Genomic DNA, 17,932 nt, shown 5'->3' with positions numbered 1-17,932 from the left:
GTTTGATCATAATAATTCATGTCGTTTCATCTTGATCTTCAATTCATTCCATATGATGCTCTACAACATGAACGCGATTACAAAAAAACATATGATGATAAAGTACAACTTATAAGCGAGATATGATACTCAGATATTCATCGATCCCTCCCTCTTCAACCCTCCTCCAGGAGCTGGACCAGGTTTTCTTTGATATTTCCTTTTCTGCCCTTGCCCAGATAATTTCCTAGATTGTGACGAAGGCGGGGCATTCGGATCCAAAACTCTATTCAATTTCCAACCCTTCTGGGGACCAGGTTTTCTCTTCTCAGACTTATCTTTCAATGGTCTTCTAGGGTTCGCAGAAGTACTTGGCCTACCTCTCTTCTTACCCCTCTCATCACCCTCACCACCTTGGTTCGACCTCGTATTACTGACGACGTTGGGTTGATCATCGTCTAATCCTAGATAATCGTTTCCTACAATTTCCACCAGATCGTTAAGATTTGGATTGGCGATTCTACGATGTTGCTTGAGTACCTCGGACATGTATACCATGTGATCGAACCTTTCTAGGTATTTCGAGTAGATAGGGTTGGTAAGTCGATGTCTGATGATATCGAATGACAGAGGGACAGGTAAGGGTTGAGAGGCTGATGTTCCAGTTGGACGTAAGGGTGGGATCGGACGACACTGGCAAAGCAATAAGTATCAGCTGAATATTTCAACGGAAGAAACATCGTCAAGTAAGCTGACTCACAAGATCAGCCAAGAACTCCACCACCATATCTTCCATGTAATCAACCGTATCGATATCAGGTTCGGGCACATCGCCAGCTCCATACATCAGACGAGCGACTAGGCAGTAAAGAGTTGATTAGCACACCTAATCTGACAGAGTGCTGATCGCAACTCACTTTCATTCCTCATGGACCCTCTCATACCTTCTTGTCTCCTACTTCTGGTCTCGGGTGCAGCTGCAGGCACCGACGAGATTGTTTTTGGCTCAGCAGCTCGCGAATCGACTGCTTTTTGACCCTCTTTATCCTTTTCCCTCTCCTTAGCTCCGTCATCCTTCTGTACAGCTTTCACCTCGTTCGCAATAGAACTCTCTTTATTGGCTGAAGTAGAAGTAGCAGAAAACACAGCAGCATCTCCATCTCCAGTCTGGGCAGACGAAGCCGCAGCAGCAGCAGCAGCTTTTTCTTTATCCGCCGCGACTTTCCTTCGACGAGCTTCAGCACGTTTGGCCTTTTCCTCTTCCGTCCTTGGTTTCTTAGGTTTGACAGGTTTCTCCGTTGGTGTAGCCGCGTTACTATCCGTCTTATCCTTATCCTTCCCTTCATCGGTTTTAATCTGATCATCCTCTTTCTTATCTTTCTTCTTCTTAGGCGCTTTCTTCTTCTTTTCTTTCTCTACGGGCTTCCCATCCTGATTATCCCCCTCATCCCTTTTCTCGGTGGTTGCTTTGGTATCGCTCTTGAACGGTGACGGTGGACGAGGAATACCTTCAGGCGGTGGGGTGAATGTTTGAGTAAGAGGAACGACAGGCTTTGATATCTGAGGGGAAGAGATCGAAGCGGGATTGACGCTGAGATTCAGACTAGAGTTGGAGACAGTGTTCTGCGCGACCTTGGCTGCATTCAGCAACGCAGGATTGAAAGCGGGATTCTGATTGATAGGTCGAGGAGGCGCGGGAAGTTGAGGAGCAATCGTAGAAGGAGTGACAGTCTGATGACCCAATGGCAGAGGTGGGTTTTGCGATTGAACACCATTCTGCTGTAACTGAGACGGTGTGATTGCCTGATTCTGATTCGAGCTTTGTAGGAATTGCTGTAAAGCATTTTGCTGTTGAGCTTGTAGCCGTTGCTGCAAGGCCTGTTGCATGGCCTGAAGGTTGGGTCTGGGTTGAGCTTGACCTAGATTTTGCATCTGACCTGAAGCTTGAACCTGTTGTCTAGCCTGGGCCTGCGCTTGTTGAACAGCTAACAGAGCCTGCTGACGTTGATGAAAATCGGTCAGAGAGGCCAATTGAGAGGGATTGAACTGATGGGGTCGATTGGGTGAAGGCGAGGCAGTGGGAGAACTGAAATGCTGCAATGCCGTTGGACGTATACTGCCCATCATTGGTGAAGGGGTATTCATGTTCGGGTTGGGAGAACCAGTAGCATTTCCATTGGCATTCATGTTAGGTCGAGCTTGACCGAAGAAAGCTTGCTGGTTGAAATTGTTTGGGAATTGCGACATCTTGATCGACTCCCAAAATTTAGACCTGTTTGGTACAAAGGTACATAGCAAAGTCAACATATGCATAAAACGATATGGTGAATAGCAATAAAGAGACTAGCAATGTAAGAATGAGGATCATAGTAGCAGTATAAGCTTGCTTTAACCTCTCTTTCCAGCTCTCAACAACGTACACTTCGATCATAATTGATTCTCACAAAACGTGAAGGACCAATCATCACGAAGCCTAATTACGAGTCATCTTTATATAGAATATCAACTCGTCATCGCGCGCATGTATAACAAAGACATATCCCATCTTTCCCTTCCGAAGAAGGTAGTCGATAAGATAATACAATGCCATTCAGAGACGGGCTAGAGATGATGATAATGATGAGTACGCGTGAGAAGAAGGGAATCGAGGAAAGTCAGAGAATGGATTGAGCTAAAGTTGAATCATTTCAAGGTATCTAGGGGAAAGAGTAGAGGAGGATTAAATCTCAAGAAGCAATGAAGGAAACTTACGTCCTCAAACTTACTGGCAAGGGTTATTTGAGGACGAGACAAAGAGACCTGACGGAGCAGCGGAGAGTCAGCTCAACTTCCTTTCGCAGTTGTACAAAATTGTATAGATAGTCAAAGGAGAACAGATCAGATAGTGTTTTTTGGTATGTTTGGTTTATCGCTCACGATCACTCGGTAGCAGAACTGAATAATTTGTTACATCATTGTAGGGAGGAAGGAGGAATGTATGTTGACACAAGGTAGGAGGCGAAGAAAGAGACTCACTGTTGCGACTTTTGCAGTAGATCAATCAAGAACTCTGCTTTGTCTTGTGCTATCGGTTATGAGAATGGTATCATGTTGGTTTGACGAGAAAGTAAGGAAGAGAAGCTGGAAGAGAGAGAGAGTGGAGATGCATTTTATACTGAGAGCTCTGATGTAGGCGGTTTGGGCATTTGTTTGATTATCATGTCCATAATGCCGTCATATTCCCGTAGGTGGCACCCGAATCACGCTTACTTGCATTTGCCACCCAACCTATCTCATCGTTGAAAACAATCAAGATGTATGAGCTTCGTTTTCTTCGCTACCTTCCTTGCTCATACCTCATTTATCCTTATTAAGCCAAACCAAAACCCATCAAAAAGCAATGGGTGCCGATGGAGGATCAATTCCCGATAGAAGGGATCTAGTCAGAACCAAAGCTCAGGCCGGTCAGACTGATAAATCGTTGTTGAGGGAGTTGTACATCCTCTGCGCCTTGAGCAAAGTAAGTATACTTGCCACGTTATCAGGCTAAGAACATACAGCTCACGTATGTAAATTCACTTCCCGTTGCAGAAACCACTCAGTAAACCTGTCGTACTCGATCCTTTGGGAAAACTGTACAACAAAGATGCTATACTAGAATATTTTTTAGATAAATCAAAGTACGGGGATGGTGAACAGATCTGTGGACATTTGAAAGGTATTAAGGTGAGCTAGGACTGCGCAACTCTGTCCATCATAGCGGAGGTAGCTAATCTTCAGTTCGTTTGGTCGGTTATAGGACTTGATCACTCTCAACTTGACTCCCAATCCAGATTATTCACCACCAACAGCAACAGCCGTATCACAATACACCAAAACACCCTTCATATGTCCACTTTCCCTCAGAGAGATGTCGGGTGTGATCCCATTCATCGCTATCAGATCATGTGGTTGTGTATTCTCAGAAGCAGCTTTGAGAGGTATAATACCGAACCTTACAAAAGGTATAACCACCAGTACTCCCGCTCAGGAGTTGACTCCGGAACAAGCTAAACCCGTCGTACCTGTTGATGGACAGAAAGAAGTGACATGTCCAAATTGCGGAAAAGGATTTGATCCTTCTCTGCCTACCGCCATCATACCCATCAACCCACCTAAGAATGTAGAAGATCTATTGTTGGAGAATCTATTGTTGGCTAGAGCTTCGGCAAAATCATCCAAGAAACGTAAAAACACAGAAAAGTCAACTAACGGTGTAACAGAAGTGTCAGAACCACTGAAGAAAGTCAGCAAAGTATCTTCAACAACGAATGGATCAGCTTCACCTATTCCTCGTGTGAATTCACCGGCAATAAGTGGGAATGCAAGGTCGGTACAGGATAAATTGGCAGAACAGGAAAAGAAAAGGTTGAAAGCTCAAGAGAATATGAGCGAAGCTGTGAAATCAATGTTCAAACCTAAAGATAACGGGGGGAAGAAGAGCGGTGCGGATGATTTCTTCGGCAGGACATTCACAAGGGTTAGTTGCCTCTCCCTACACTGTTTCAGGATAAAGAGATGACAAGCTGACTCTCGCCCGTTCTCCCAGTATGCCTAAAAACGAAGTATGGTCTGTTGATGGGCTTTGGGATTGGTGGATAAATTCTGTCAAGTGTATGGCCATGGATGTAGCGGCTTTTTGTGAGCAATTGTAATAGAACATCTGTGTTGTATCATCCGTATATGCATATCCAGTTCAAAATAGATAGGAGGAGGATGCGGCCGACTCAACTTGAGTGTACAGTACGAGTATGGTAACGACGCATCGAAGGGCGCAATTCATATTCACACAACTTGATAACGCACAGACATCTTCCAACTCACAGTGCGGTGAACATGATCATCGATATCACCAACATATCTCATTACTCTTTCCTCAAAGTCACCACCCAACCTAGTCATCAGTCTTTCTAAACTCTAAGACCGACCTTTCTTGGATCTTCCGGCGATGCCACCTTCTTCACCCACCCCATACCGTTACTCCACCTCCTTGATACCCTCTTCACCACTCAGTTCCACCCCAAATCCATTCCGTAGACGACAGCGTCTTCGATCATCTTCCGGGGACACCATCATCAAGGGATTATCCAATTGGAGAAGACAGGCCAAATCAACTTCCCAATCCACTTCTACAGCTGCGACTCGGAATCAAACTCGATTTACTCATAACAACGAAAACGATTATGAACTGACATCGTCTAAGAAACGGAAATCTAAAGGATCGGGATTGGGTATGGGGATGAGAGGGACACCCGCAAAGATTGTTAAGAGAAGTAGTAAAGCAGTGAGTGTGACTCTATATCCAGCAGACTACATCGCAGAGGTCCTTCTAAGTCCTGCTATTGTTTAATATGGACTTGAGCTGACATCAGCACCTGGGAATAGAGTATCGGACCCACTTCTACTCCTATAGCAGATACTAAGAAGCGATGGGAAGGTGAAGATGCGGCGTTGGACATTTCTACTCGATCATCTACTACATCTTCACATCTCCTGACAGCGGAGGAAATCACTTCTCCCAGTATATCTGCTTTCGGAACTTCACCTATCCTCCCTTTAATGCAGCGTAGGGGAAATACCCCTTCGGCTCTCCCGGGTTATACTCCTGTAGACGATTCGTTATTCTCACCATACCATCGAGTCAGGTCTAGACGTGACGATACGTTGCTCCCTGCACAGGCAGACTTGGTGATCCCTCTGAACGATCTTACTTCTACTTCTTCTCGTTCAACCTCCAACGTCGATGAAACTACTCCTAAGGCCGGCAGCCGAGCCTCCTTATCAGCTGAAGTTACTCGTTCGACAACACAAGGTGACGAGCGGACTCTCGAGGATGATAACGACGATGGACGATGGGAGTTCACTATCCCTCTCAATGATCTTTCCCAATTCAAGAAGAGACGATTACCTCGCTCATCAAGTGGATCAAGTAAGCTCAAAGAGAGAAGATCAACACCCAGGAAGATACCGGGGATGGATAAGACTCCTTCGATCTCCGATACGTCTCCTAGCAGTGATAGCTTGGTACGAAGACGACATGAAGCTACTGTGAACATAGCTGAAGAGAGACATTCGTTGGATATCTCGATCGAAACTGTTCGAGGTTCCGAATGGGACGTGGAGGCACCCATGGTCGTTCCACAGAGTCAATCCAACAACGACTGGGATGTAGAGTACCCCTTGGGTGTTGATGCTGAAGACCTTCCTCAAGATCAGTCCCATGCGATCGAGATGGCCGCCGCACCTCCGGCCTCGCCTCGACAGACCAGTCCCGCTCCGAGCTTCTCGGACGGTGAAGATGACTTTGCTGATACAGCTGCCGAATTTCCTTTCACTCCTACCAAAGCAAAGGTCCATGTAGACAAGTCGACATCCACTGGAAGTACATCGACTGGCTCGGATTCAGATAATGATTCGTACGGTTTCGAGTGGATGGAAGACATAGTTCGGGGTGAGTTTCTTCGTTTGAATGTCAGCTACTATGGCTGATCAACATGTTTCACTTAGAAAAGATACCCCAGCCTTATGATCTGTCCTCAGGTGCTAATACTCCTGGTCCCGCCCCTTCGCCTTCTCCCATCTCATTCTCAACAATCACTTTTACACCCCCGATCAATCGTACTCCCACTCCGGAAGTCGAAGAGAGACAATCAGCTGGTACCCGTACTATCAAGGGGATTTGGAAAGGCGCGCAGGTCATGCAACGTATCGAGAATGGAGAAATACAACAAATTGCCCAGGAAGACACTGGTGAGGAGACAGATGATGAGTGGAGTGATGAGACTAGACCGAAACGAAGGAAGTCCAAGGCAAGAGAGAAGTCTGATTTTCCGGACTCCACTGATGTGTGTGATAATTCCGCCTGAGCTTGGGTAAGTCGAGCTGATTCATGTTGAGATGAGATAGGAAGCTATCCAAACTAGACAAGATCGTATCGCCCATTACATCGACCTAGCAGAGAATTACGAACTTCATGTGGAATATGTGCTTTGGTAGATCTAATCGGAACCAGGTCATTCCGACACATACAAGTTACTGTGCAGTCGAAATACCGAGAGGAGGAAGATGGTCATTCCGTCGGCCGAATTGAGGCGTTCATCGGCCGATGTCGGATCTGTCCGATTAGATGTTATGTCATGTTATGAATTTTCCATATCGATGTGATGTGATTTTGACGAGATTCGTTTGGATGGCGAGTCGAGTGCAAGTCCATACTAGTGCATCCAACACTTGCATCAAGTTACTACTATACTAGCTTATCATTGTTATCTGACTATCTGTGAACAGACCATCTGCGAGTCATTCATCTATTCGCATCTGCAAGATCAGGACTACCTCTCAATATCGACCTATGTCTCTGTAGCAGTAATCGGATCATTTGCCTAGTCACGAGACCTCCTCAAGATGACCACTCAAGCTAAAGCTGGATCTGGGTCATCATCTCGAATGGCTCATACCTACTCCCACAATGCAGCAAGTCCATTGGAAAGATCTGCATCTCGTATATCCAATGCATTAAGTAGGATTCAATCTACCGAGGCGTACCCACCACAGGATAGGGATCTTGGAGGGACATCCAATGATGAATCGATAATTATAGATGATCAAGAGGGAGAGAAAGAGAAAGATATCACTGCCAGTAGTGATGATTCACCATCGAAAGATAAAGGAAAAGCAAAGGCTTTGATAATAGACATAGAACATGTTCCTGTAGAGGATGATCCTAGAGATTGGTCAAATGGTAAAAAATGGTTTGCTCTGTTGGTAGTCACTGCTGGATTGGTAAGTGATTACGCCTTTTTGTCGAGATATACGATATACAGTATACGATGTACAATATGATATTCCCATGGAACGAATGGCTGATCATGTGCCGCGTGTGTTTGTGATACTCGTAGCTCGGTCCAGTCATGGCTGCAAGTATATATAATCCAGTGATCAACGAATTAACAGAACAGTTGAATGCTAGTGAGGCCGAGACTGGTTTGAGTCTGAGTATGTATATATTGTGAGTCGATATTCTCCTTTTTCACATATTATCTTAAGGCCCGTGTGATTATCTGGTTTTGGGCGAATTAGCTGACCCAGTTGACTCGTCGTTGTCTATTTAGATTCCAAGGTTGGACACCAGTTGTATGGGCGATGATATCGGAGGTACATCCATTTCCATAATCTGAAATACTAGGCATGAAGATTGGCATAGCTGATCGAGATGCTCCCGTTGAATAGGTGACGGGACGTAAAGTGAATATCGATCATTAATGAAAGAGATCATTTAGAATGCTTTTGTACTCCAACACTGACTTGTCATTTCGTTGCAGCCAGTATACCTAACTTCGTTCGCGGTGAGTACCTCATCTGATATATATTACTGTATCACATCGTAGCTGACAGATGTTACCGTGATCCGCAGATATACATCGTAGCTCTGATAGTAGCGTCGCGGGCCAATTCTATGCCGCTGTTGATCGTCATGAGAGCATTACAAGCCACCGGTTCAGGGGCTGTGACGGCGTTGGGAGCGGGTAGTCTGGCAGATATGTACGAAATGCACGAGAGGGGTACGAAGGTGAGTTGTAAAGTGTACCAGTAACATCGAGAATACCACACACATTTCAGACTATTTTAACAATTTAATCCTGATCTGGTTGTTCTATGTTATAGATGGGTTTATACTATGGACTTCCCATGCTTGGACCAGGTGTGGCACCCTTACTAGGAGGAGCATTAGGTCAAGCATTCGGCTGGAGAAGTGTATTTTATTTTTTGGCCGCTTATGCGGGAGTAATGATGGTTGCCTTCGTATTCTTCCCTGATTCATGGAGAAGAGAGGTGAGTAGTCTCGAGTTTTTCTTCTTCTTTGTAATATCATACGGTGATTATGGACTGATCAGTACTTTGATATTCGTAGAGATCTAGAGTATATCAAAAAGCATTATCTAACGCGACTAAACGAGCCGAAGCGCAAATGGTTAAAAAACAACTTCGTATAGAAAAGAAACAACGAAAAGCAAGATTGGCTAAACCTTCAGATCAACTTGAAGATATACCTGATGTACATACACCGGTGGAATCCAGAAGACCGAGTCAAGAAGATATCATGCTACCTACTCAGCCCGTAGAGGTGGATGTGGAGAAACAACCTGGTTTTACTCGTCAAGGCGAGATCAAAGTGAAAGCCAAGCGAACATGGTATGGCAAGAAGATATTGAAGGAGCAGAACGAAACGGTCAAATTAAGTTTCAGAGATCTGAATCCTCTACCTACTATGATTAGCGTGGTGAGGAAACCTGCCAATTCAGTTTTGTTGACTGCATCAGGTGAGTTCGCAAGTATATCTGCACTTTCGATCTTTACATCGAGAGTCCTTTGCAAAGTAGTAAATGATGTGGATGTTTTGTGGAAGAAATTCATCTCGATTTCTTTGGGTCAATGTTGCTAATTCGTCGTATACCTTGACAATCTAGGTATCTTGTTTGCCGCTCAATATACGATAGTATACACAGCCTCGATAACGCTAGGCGACGCACCGTATAATTACAACTCGCTTATAATCGGTTTGGTCCTCTTGGCATTTGGGATAGGGAATATCATGGCTAGTATACTGGGAGGAAGATACAGTGATATGGTTTTGAGGAGGCTGAAGAAGAAGAGTGGGGGTGTGATGGTTGCCGAGGTGAGTTAACAATACGAAATAGTATCGTAATTCGGTCCACTCGTCAAATGTCAAGCATAGTCGATCCCTCATTCAACAGATCTCATTATGTATCGAGAGTGGACCAAAGCTAAACACCTCATACATTCGCAGATGCGTCTCAAAGCCACTTTCGTAGCTATGCCTTTCCTAGTTTTAGGTGTACTGGCCTACGCTTGGACGGCAGAGGAGAAGGTTCATATAGCTGGTATAGTCGTTTGTCTCGTCATATCTGGATTCGCATTGTTGTGAGTTTTAACCGACCAGACCCATCATTGGTCTACAATTTTGTAGTATTCGTACGGGTCAGTCCAAGTATACTTACTGATTCGTGATTTTGTTAGATGGATATACTCTTCAACATTAGCTTATCTGGTGGATGCCAACCCCGGTATATCCTCTTCGGCGGTATCCTTGAATTCATTGTTTAGAGGTGTCATGGCATGTATCATGTCCCAGATTGCCGTTCCCATACGAAATGGAATAGGTGACGGAGGGCTGTATACTCTCTTTGCTGGGTTGTTGGCATTGAGTTGTGCGGGGTTAATATTACTTGCTTGTGAGTTATTCTCACACTGACGCTCTCAAAAGATTCTTACTGATGGAATGGTCTCATGACTTGATAGATAAAGGTGAAAAGTGGAGATCGCCTGATCATAAGTCATCTCCGAAAAAGGATGTTGAGAAGTCGTGATTTATCAGATAGAAGGGTTTACAGAAGTCAGAGATAAAACGATAGAACGAGGTCGGATACAATGGAGTGATAACAACACTTGAATAATAGCTAGCATATGACCAATTCATGCCTTGTCAAAGAATCCTGTCCTGTATGTATGAATATAGAAAGAGAGATTACCACTCGACGCGTCCAATGGGTTTTGGATTCTCAAACGTCATACCTATTCAGGGATAATCAAGCGGGGAGTATGTTTATATGTTTGAGGAATTAAATGATGATTATGAGGAATGCGATGGACTAACTAGATGCCACTTTGGGTAATCCACCACAGACCATATCCCACCACTCAACAACTCGTCAACAACAACAACACCTCACAACTCATAACCCATTATCCGTATACATCTTCATATCTATATCCCATCACCGCTCACACCTTACCATCATCAACATGCTCAACCTCATCAGACCTACCCTCATGGGCACTGCCCTCTCCCTTCCTACCGCCTCCTCCAGGATCGCAGTGAGGAGCTTTAGCGGATCAATGGTCGCTCTCAAGAAGAAGGTTATTGGTGAGTTGATCGAATCACTCTGAGAGATGATCTGGATGAGGATAGTCGCATACTCTGGCCATGGTTCGTAGGAAGGGATGACTCCGCGTCATGAAATCAACCAACCTTATCATTGAGACTGTCGATGATATAACAATGACAATATAGACCAAGTCTAGTCGCGTGATCGTGTCAGACAATCGTTATCTACTTCCTATATATTCCCTTCCGAGATTATTCCACTCTTCTAAATCATTTTCGTTTTAAGCATTGAACGTGACGCTAATTTTGACAGTCCCTCAATAGACCCTACCCTCCCCGTCCCTCCCAAAAACCCTCCCTCAGCCTACACCCTCTTCTTCAAGCAATACGTACTCGACCCATCCAACCACGTCCGTAACTCAGATGGTAAACTAGATATGAAACAAGTAGCAACTGCAGCAGGTCAAGCATGGACCAATCTCCCCTCTTCATCCAAATCTCCTTACGACACCGAAGCCTCCTCTTTGCGAAAAGAGTACGAGAGTGCGTATAGGAAATTTTGGGATAGTACTACGTCCGAAACCAGACGTGAGATTGAAAGTGTCACAGGAAAGAAGTTGAAAGTACCAGGTGGAAAGAAAGCTTATCAGAAGAGTGTTTCTGAAAGATCGGGTAATCCAGGTAAACCCCTTACACCCTATTTGGCATTTACAAAGGAGTTGAGGGACCAAAGTAAATTGGATATCCCAAGTGATTTGACTCCGAGAGAAGCGTTCTTGTATGCTAGTAAAGAAGCGGGAAGACTCTGGAAAGAACTTGGAGAGGAAGCTCAACAGGTGGGTTTTGTTTGTCGTGATGATTGATCATCAATACATAACACATGATCTTATACCTTATCTCAAATTGATGATCTTTTTGTTCGCTTACGTCGAATGAGTCTTAATCGCTGATTCAACAATTGTTCTACCCTTTGCAGACCTACAAAGATACCTATGCAGCTGCTAAAGCCAAATGGGAAGAATGGAAAGTTACCCAAAAGGATCTTTAAGTGATAAAATATAGAAGAGAGAAGTAGAATCGTTACGGTCCAGCAGAAGAGAGGACGGATGATAGGCGATCCGATGTGGAGCAGTCTTGTTGAGTTGGTGATAGGTGTTTCAATCACAAGGATGTGTAACTTGGTTCGTTTGGTAATAAACAAACCTATTTTTACATTTTGACTTATAACTTAGTTGGGATTGGCGAATCCATTTGAACCTTTTCTTTTGAAGTTGGGTTCCATATATATATATATATATATATATATATATGTTGGTTTAGGTAGTTTTGGAAGAATGATCACCGATGAAGAAAGCGATAGATATGAAATACCATACTACTCTGCAGATGATGATCCACGGGTCGTATCGGTCTGTTAGCTTTCAACTCACATTGAATGTTAGGTGAGTGAGTGGAAGTCCGATCGAGTCGACGATTCAACGATTCAACGATTCAACGAATTGGTGATAAAGATAGATAACTTGGGTTATACGTCCAGTTGGTTTGATTTGGAAAATCATCTCCGTGCAATCAACTCTGATGATTCACATGATGATCAATGAACAAACAACTTCAATATTCGTCGCCTAATCTTTATCTCTGGCTTGATGTAGAGACTTGACTCCACAACGTCAATACCTGTATTCAACGTATCTTTCAACCCAAATGCCTTTCCTTTATTTTCTGTTAGTTCACCAGTCGCGATTACGGAAACGTCGATATGATCGATCAGTTACCACACTGAGGATGCGACGCAGCGTTCACGTCAAAGCTTATAGAAGATATCAGTGAGGAAGAACGTAACGTGCCGTCTAAAGCAATTTTCATGAAAGAGGACAACATAAGTCTGATAGGAGATTGACTTGACATGGATTGGATTGATTGGATTGGTTGATTTCCGAGACTATTTAGTTTTGCATCACGATTCCTTTTTCCCTATGATCTAACTACAAGATAGAGATTGAGTCTAATGATATGGGAGGATAGATGCGTTTAGTGGTGGTGACCACCGTGGAGGAGAGCTTCGTCACCTTGGAAGTTGAGGGTGTAGACTGTTATACACATCAAATCACATCAAATCAGCTTCTTTTCTCAAACCTCTCATCAAGTTCTATGCATTTGTAAGAAAAAAAAGGTACCCACCTGATCCACATTCTGGGCATCGGTGGTTCTTGAGTTCAGTGTTGACGTTGAGCCAGATGGTATCGTGAGAATCGGCTGGGTAACCGGTACAACCAACTTGTCTTTCTGGGTACTATAATTTGACATTGTAAATTTAGCATTTCGACATCCCGGTTATGATACTCTGGCGCGAAGGGACGAAGGCAAAGAAATACACGACGACTTACCAAAGAGTATACGGGGATGGGTTCATCGACGGTACCTAATCTGGTGATCTCGAGTGGTTTCATGTCGAATACATCGACACCTTCGAGTTTACCGAGGAGCTCGAATCGCTCAATACCGGTAGATTGAGCTTCACTATTGATTCGAAGGGCCATTGAGGTATTGGATCGTTATTGAATGGACAAGATTGTAGTAGAAAAGCGAGATAGAGGGGAGTTGAAATAATAAGGATAAAACAAGTCAGTTGTCACTATTCATTTTCTCACATATCCTATCCGTAGCTTCCTCGCAATGACAACATTGTACACCGTTCTCCTCTCCTTCCACGATGAGAGACAGAAACTCACTCAGTAGGGACTTCTCCTGCTTTCGCTCCGGGACCAAGCAATTGAGGGGGACCATGTCCAGCCGATCTGTTGACTGAGACTGAGAAAGCTCGGAGGGGTTGTTGAGCGACGATGGGTCGTCTGAGAGCTGGGGAGATAGCCTTGAATGATCTGAGGACTGAAGCCATTTTGCAGGTGTGTGGGTGAGGGTATGGGGTATGAGTGGGGAGTAGATACAAGACAAAAGATAAGGTATGAGAATAGCACCACTCGAAGTGAACTCGAAAAGCGAGCAACAAACTAGCAAACCAGCAAACTAGGAGCTAAGCATACCTGACAGATGTAGCGTGGCTCTTACGCAAATGAGAATTGGAGAATTATCCCAATCCCAATCCCTCATTCCCGGATCCAACCGACTGAATTCCCATACCATACATACTGCACACCATATCACCGAGGGGTTATGCGATGTGGCACTCGTGCGCAACACACCCGTGCGTGACTTTGTGTGAATGGGAATGAAGGGTGTGCTTTTATGCTTTTATTTCGTATACGCGTCATGCGAAAGAGAGTCGACAAAGACATTACAAAAGTCTAATCTAGACCATCAAGTAGCATACCATCAGCATCGCATCGGTATCACCGTATCTGTCCAACACCCAATCAGCCTGTACTGGCTGCTGTTGGCAGTCCGGCCATCTATGGATAGATATTGGTATCCCCTCGCTGTACAATCCATCCAGTAGGATATCGTAAGTCCCCGTCCGTCACATTCATCGCACCACCCACTGAATCATAATATGTTGCCTATCTATACAGATGTCCCGCCCTACACCTCGACCGACTTATGCCCCCGACCCTAACGGATGGATAGACACCATCCCCTCATCATCCTCTTCATCCCGTCGACCGACACAACGTCCGTTGCTATCGTTCAACCACGGTATAGCTACACCTTTGAGCTCGGGATATAAATCGGCCAAACCTGGACCTGGACCCAGTGCAAGTGCAAACATCAGAAAGCGACTGTACGATCAAACGCCTCTGGGACAGGTGAAAGATAGACAAGGAACTCTGAATAGGTACTTGAATACTCCTTCAACGATGTCCGACAAGGAACGTAAACTACCGCTGAGCGATAAAGATGCACCTGTACAATCTCATAATTCGGTCAGAAGCGGGTTGATCTTTGGTAGCAATCAGAGAAATCAGACGGACCAGGGACAAGGGCGAGGTGTTCAAGGAAGTAAATTAAAGGTTCGGGATGATTTTTGGCACTCCGATGATGCAGAAGAAGAAGATTTGCAGAAGAAGGCAACTTTAATGATGGCTAGTCAGATCAGGGGTAAATCTCAGAGGAAGGTTTTGGAAAAAGAGAATCAAGTGCGGTTACCGCCCATCAGTCAGCAGCGATCTCTCAAGAAGGATGAAGTCGCATCTGCGAAGACCCATAAAAAGACGGATGATCGGCCTGAAATTTCTTCGTCGAGCAGACGGAGGACATCTGAGATTGTTAGGAATGTTATAGAGCCCTCTTTGCCGCCTCCGGCACAATCGACCAGATCTCACGACAAATCACTAAGATCGCAAGAACGTGGCATGACCGGAACACCCGCCCAATCTACTCGTTCTCACCACCACAGATCACCTTCACCTACGCCTCCTCGGAAGTCTCCTTCACTACCTGAACTCACACCATCACTATCACCCGAGCCGGAAACTGAACCTACTCAGCCTCGTGCGCCCTCATCATCCCCTGGTCCATTCGATCCGTTGCCTCCTACAGAGCGTACACCTTTGATTTCAAAAATTTCTTCACCACCACCACCACCTATCACACCTATACCCGATTGGGTCATGAACAACCACCGACAAGTGAACGGTAGGAACCCTTCACAGTTCGCTGCTATCCCTTCGCCCTGGCGTAGGAGGGACGAGCACCCACATCCGCCTGATGACGAGCCACCCCAGGCTAGCGACGGGAAGATGAAAAAGAGGAAACGGGAGATTAGCAAAGAGGAAGAGGTCAATAGAAGAGTTCTTTTAGCTGCTCATGAGAAAAGGCATAAGACGCCTTCACCGGGGAAAAAGGAGAAGAAATTGGTCGATTTGTCTTCTTCTGATCCCCCGGGTTCCGAACCTATGCTTGAAAACGAAGAAAAGAAAGCTCCCAGCGAGACTCCCTCTCCCTCAAACAAACGATCAAAAGCAAGTGGGAGGGAAGGAAGAAAAGCGTTGACACCTATCAAAGTCAATGCGTTGAGAGGTACGATCAGTTCTTCAAATATCGGCAGAAAGCCTTCGCAGCAATCTCCCTTCACACCTCGCAGCAGACCGAGGAAAGGTCTACCCATACCTGTTTCACCACTACCGCGAGATTCTATAATGCAAATGCAAAGAGATCAATATACCGAAAGGGAAAGGTCGTTATCACCTTCACCTATCAAGGCTACTTCCAAAGTATTTCCAAGATTATCAGGCAAATCACCTTCCTCTGCTACTGATCTTACCAATCGAATAGACGAGGTTGAAGAGAGAGAGCAATTACATGCAAGATTGAATAAAGCAGAGAATGTTGGTAGAGGCTCTGAACCGCCCCATACTCCTCGGAAGCCCTCTCCTAAGAGGTATCATCGTCAGATCACTTCTTCTAGAGCTCGATCCATCCGACCCAGATTGACGGAAAGGCAGGAAACACTTTTCGTACTACCTGATCCGCCTGCCCAACCTCGATTCCCTACGCCTCGACGAGGAGGAAAAGCGGATGATGGTCCTAGGGAATGGAAAGCCGCTGAGATGGAGCCTGAGACACTATTATATTGGGGGTTGGATCATGAGTCTGTGGACACTAAGGATGGGATTGAAGCTCAAGATAATGCATTGCCTGAAGAAGAAGTGGCGCAGGAGCAAGATGAACGGGATAGGGTACAGAGCCAATCTCCAACTCCCGAACCTCCCCTGTTCAGTCCGGGTTTGGAGGATCATTCGCCGGAGCACGGGAAGGACAGAAGACCAAGTTTCGGGCATAGATGGTCAAGTAAAAGCGTAAGTAACGATTTACATTTCATGACATCTCGTCGTCCCGCAAAAAGTCAAAGCTAATAAATACAAATCCTTGTGATATGTAGATTGAGCCTACTGCCCTATCTCAAGACTTTCCTAGACTATTGGCTTCTTCCCCCACTCCTTCGAACAAGGAGGACAAATCCCCCTCTCGTTCCTCTCCATCATTAGCTGGGAGGCGTCACGATGGTACGGATAATGCGACACGGGAAGACCCTCAATCAGATGCGATGAAACCGAAACCTGCCTCGAGCTCACAATGGGATCATCTTAATCGTGGAATTCTAGCCGCTGGTACATCACAACCACCGAAAGCTTCTCAGAAGCAGAATAAGAAGAGAAAATCCCGCTCAACTGCCGACGAAAAGGAACAACAGAGTAAACTTGCTTCGTTTGGATTTTTCAATGATAGACCTAACAAAAGGATGAATAGGGATTTTGAGAAGAAATGGGAAGATGAGGAAGATCTTGATATTGATATACCTGAGGACGACCAGGTCATCGAAGCTGGCCAGGAAGAAGAGAAAGGCAAAGGCAAGAAATTGGATAAAGTACCTTCACCACCTCTTCATCCTTCTTTACGACCTGCTGGGATCAGAGAACTGCAAAGGCGAGAAGGGGAGAAATCTAGATCTGGGTTTAGGGGATCACCAGATCAAGGAATTACTCCAAATAGGAAGAACACTACTACCACCGCTGCTGCTGCTGCTATAACTTTGTCATCGCCCGAACCACCTTTATTTGATGTGCGCACATCCAGTCTGACGAGCGGTACTGGTAGCTCTCAGACTAGTTGGTCAAAGACTCCTGGATCGACGAGAGAATGGTGGGACAAGTTGGGTAACAGACGGACGAGCGAGTTTGGTACTATGGAATGAAACAAGATACCAAGATCAAGATGTTGTGTGTATATATGTACAGTTAGCGTGCAATTGTAGATAAGATGAATATCAAGTATCAGTAGGTAGGTTTGTTGGAACATCTCATTATTTTAATCATACCTTTGTGTGTATATACGTAGGAATAGGGCATGCAGAATGCATATACTTGATGAAGGGATTGTGGAGCCTGTACTCGTACAGACCAGGTTGTCTCATCGTCCTCTGCCAGGTGATCAGAACTTGAGAAACATGTTGCAGTTAAGACCCAAGAGGCGCCTATACGAACAGATCTAAGCGCTTGAAAGGGATCAGCTGATTATGGGAGATGCATACAAAGTGAAAAATGATGATGTGGAAGATGAATATGCGGTTAC

The 17,932-nt window shown here is 45.0% G+C and overlaps 7 protein-coding genes across 7 annotated transcripts; 5 read left to right on the top strand and 2 right to left on the bottom strand.

The window, feature by feature from the left end:
• Window positions 1-129: 129 nt before the first annotated feature.
• L199_005461 (uncharacterized protein) lies at window positions 130-2,226 on the bottom strand (the record flags this gene model as incomplete). Its single annotated transcript, XM_064891172.1, has 3 exons — window positions 130-672; window positions 740-837; window positions 897-2,226. 3 exons carry the CDS (start codon window positions 2,224-2,226, stop codon window positions 130-132), a joined length of 1,971 nt encoding a protein of 656 aa, XP_064747244.1.
• Window positions 2,227-3,358: 1,132 nt separating this feature from the next.
• L199_005460 (uncharacterized protein) lies at window positions 3,359-4,519 on the top strand (the record flags this gene model as incomplete). The annotated part of the gene is made up of 3 exons (XM_064891171.1): window positions 3,359-3,478; window positions 3,550-3,684; window positions 3,758-4,519. 3 exons carry the CDS (start codon window positions 3,359-3,361, stop codon window positions 4,517-4,519), a joined length of 1,017 nt encoding a protein of 338 aa, XP_064747243.1.
• Window positions 4,520-4,945: 426 nt separating this feature from the next.
• Window positions 4,946-6,993, top strand: L199_005459 (uncharacterized protein; the record flags this gene model as incomplete). Its single annotated transcript, XM_064891170.1, has 4 exons — window positions 4,946-5,281; window positions 5,383-6,448; window positions 6,505-6,842; window positions 6,904-6,993. The coding sequence occupies 4 exons, from the start codon at window positions 4,946-4,948 to the stop codon at window positions 6,991-6,993; spliced, it is 1,830 nt and encodes a 609-aa protein (XP_064747242.1).
• Window positions 6,994-7,401: 408 nt separating this feature from the next.
• L199_005458 (uncharacterized protein) lies at window positions 7,402-10,385 on the top strand (the record flags this gene model as incomplete). The annotated part of the gene is made up of 11 exons (XM_064891169.1): window positions 7,402-7,779; window positions 7,896-8,005; window positions 8,109-8,151; window positions 8,319-8,342; window positions 8,411-8,566; window positions 8,662-8,829; window positions 8,909-9,317; window positions 9,465-9,673; window positions 9,806-9,939; window positions 10,036-10,250; window positions 10,318-10,385. The coding sequence occupies 11 exons, from the start codon at window positions 7,402-7,404 to the stop codon at window positions 10,383-10,385; spliced, it is 1,914 nt and encodes a 637-aa protein (XP_064747241.1).
• Window positions 10,386-10,821: 436 nt separating this feature from the next.
• Window positions 10,822-11,951, top strand: L199_005457 (uncharacterized protein; the record flags this gene model as incomplete). The annotated part of the gene is made up of 3 exons (XM_064891168.1): window positions 10,822-10,942; window positions 11,228-11,739; window positions 11,880-11,951. The coding sequence occupies 3 exons, from the start codon at window positions 10,822-10,824 to the stop codon at window positions 11,949-11,951; spliced, it is 705 nt and encodes a 234-aa protein (XP_064747240.1).
• Window positions 11,952-12,934: 983 nt separating this feature from the next.
• L199_005456 (uncharacterized protein) lies at window positions 12,935-13,802 on the bottom strand (the record flags this gene model as incomplete). Its single annotated transcript, XM_064891167.1, has 4 exons — window positions 12,935-12,993; window positions 13,085-13,196; window positions 13,291-13,423; window positions 13,636-13,802. 4 exons carry the CDS (start codon window positions 13,800-13,802, stop codon window positions 12,935-12,937), a joined length of 471 nt encoding a protein of 156 aa, XP_064747239.1.
• Window positions 13,803-14,433: 631 nt separating this feature from the next.
• Window positions 14,434-17,555, top strand: L199_005455 (uncharacterized protein; the record flags this gene model as incomplete). Its single annotated transcript, XM_064891166.1, has 2 exons — window positions 14,434-16,659; window positions 16,743-17,555. 2 exons carry the CDS (start codon window positions 14,434-14,436, stop codon window positions 17,553-17,555), a joined length of 3,039 nt encoding a protein of 1,012 aa, XP_064747238.1.
• Between the last annotated feature and the right edge of the window lie 377 nt (window positions 17,556-17,932).

Source organism: Kwoniella botswanensis, chromosome 1 (assembly GCF_036426115.1).
Source record: "Kwoniella botswanensis chromosome 1, complete sequence".
Lineage (NCBI taxonomy): Eukaryota > Fungi > Basidiomycota > Tremellomycetes > Tremellales > Cryptococcaceae > Kwoniella > Kwoniella botswanensis.
Note: the sequence above shows the minus strand (reverse complement) of the source record. Positions and strands in the feature narration are given on the sequence as shown.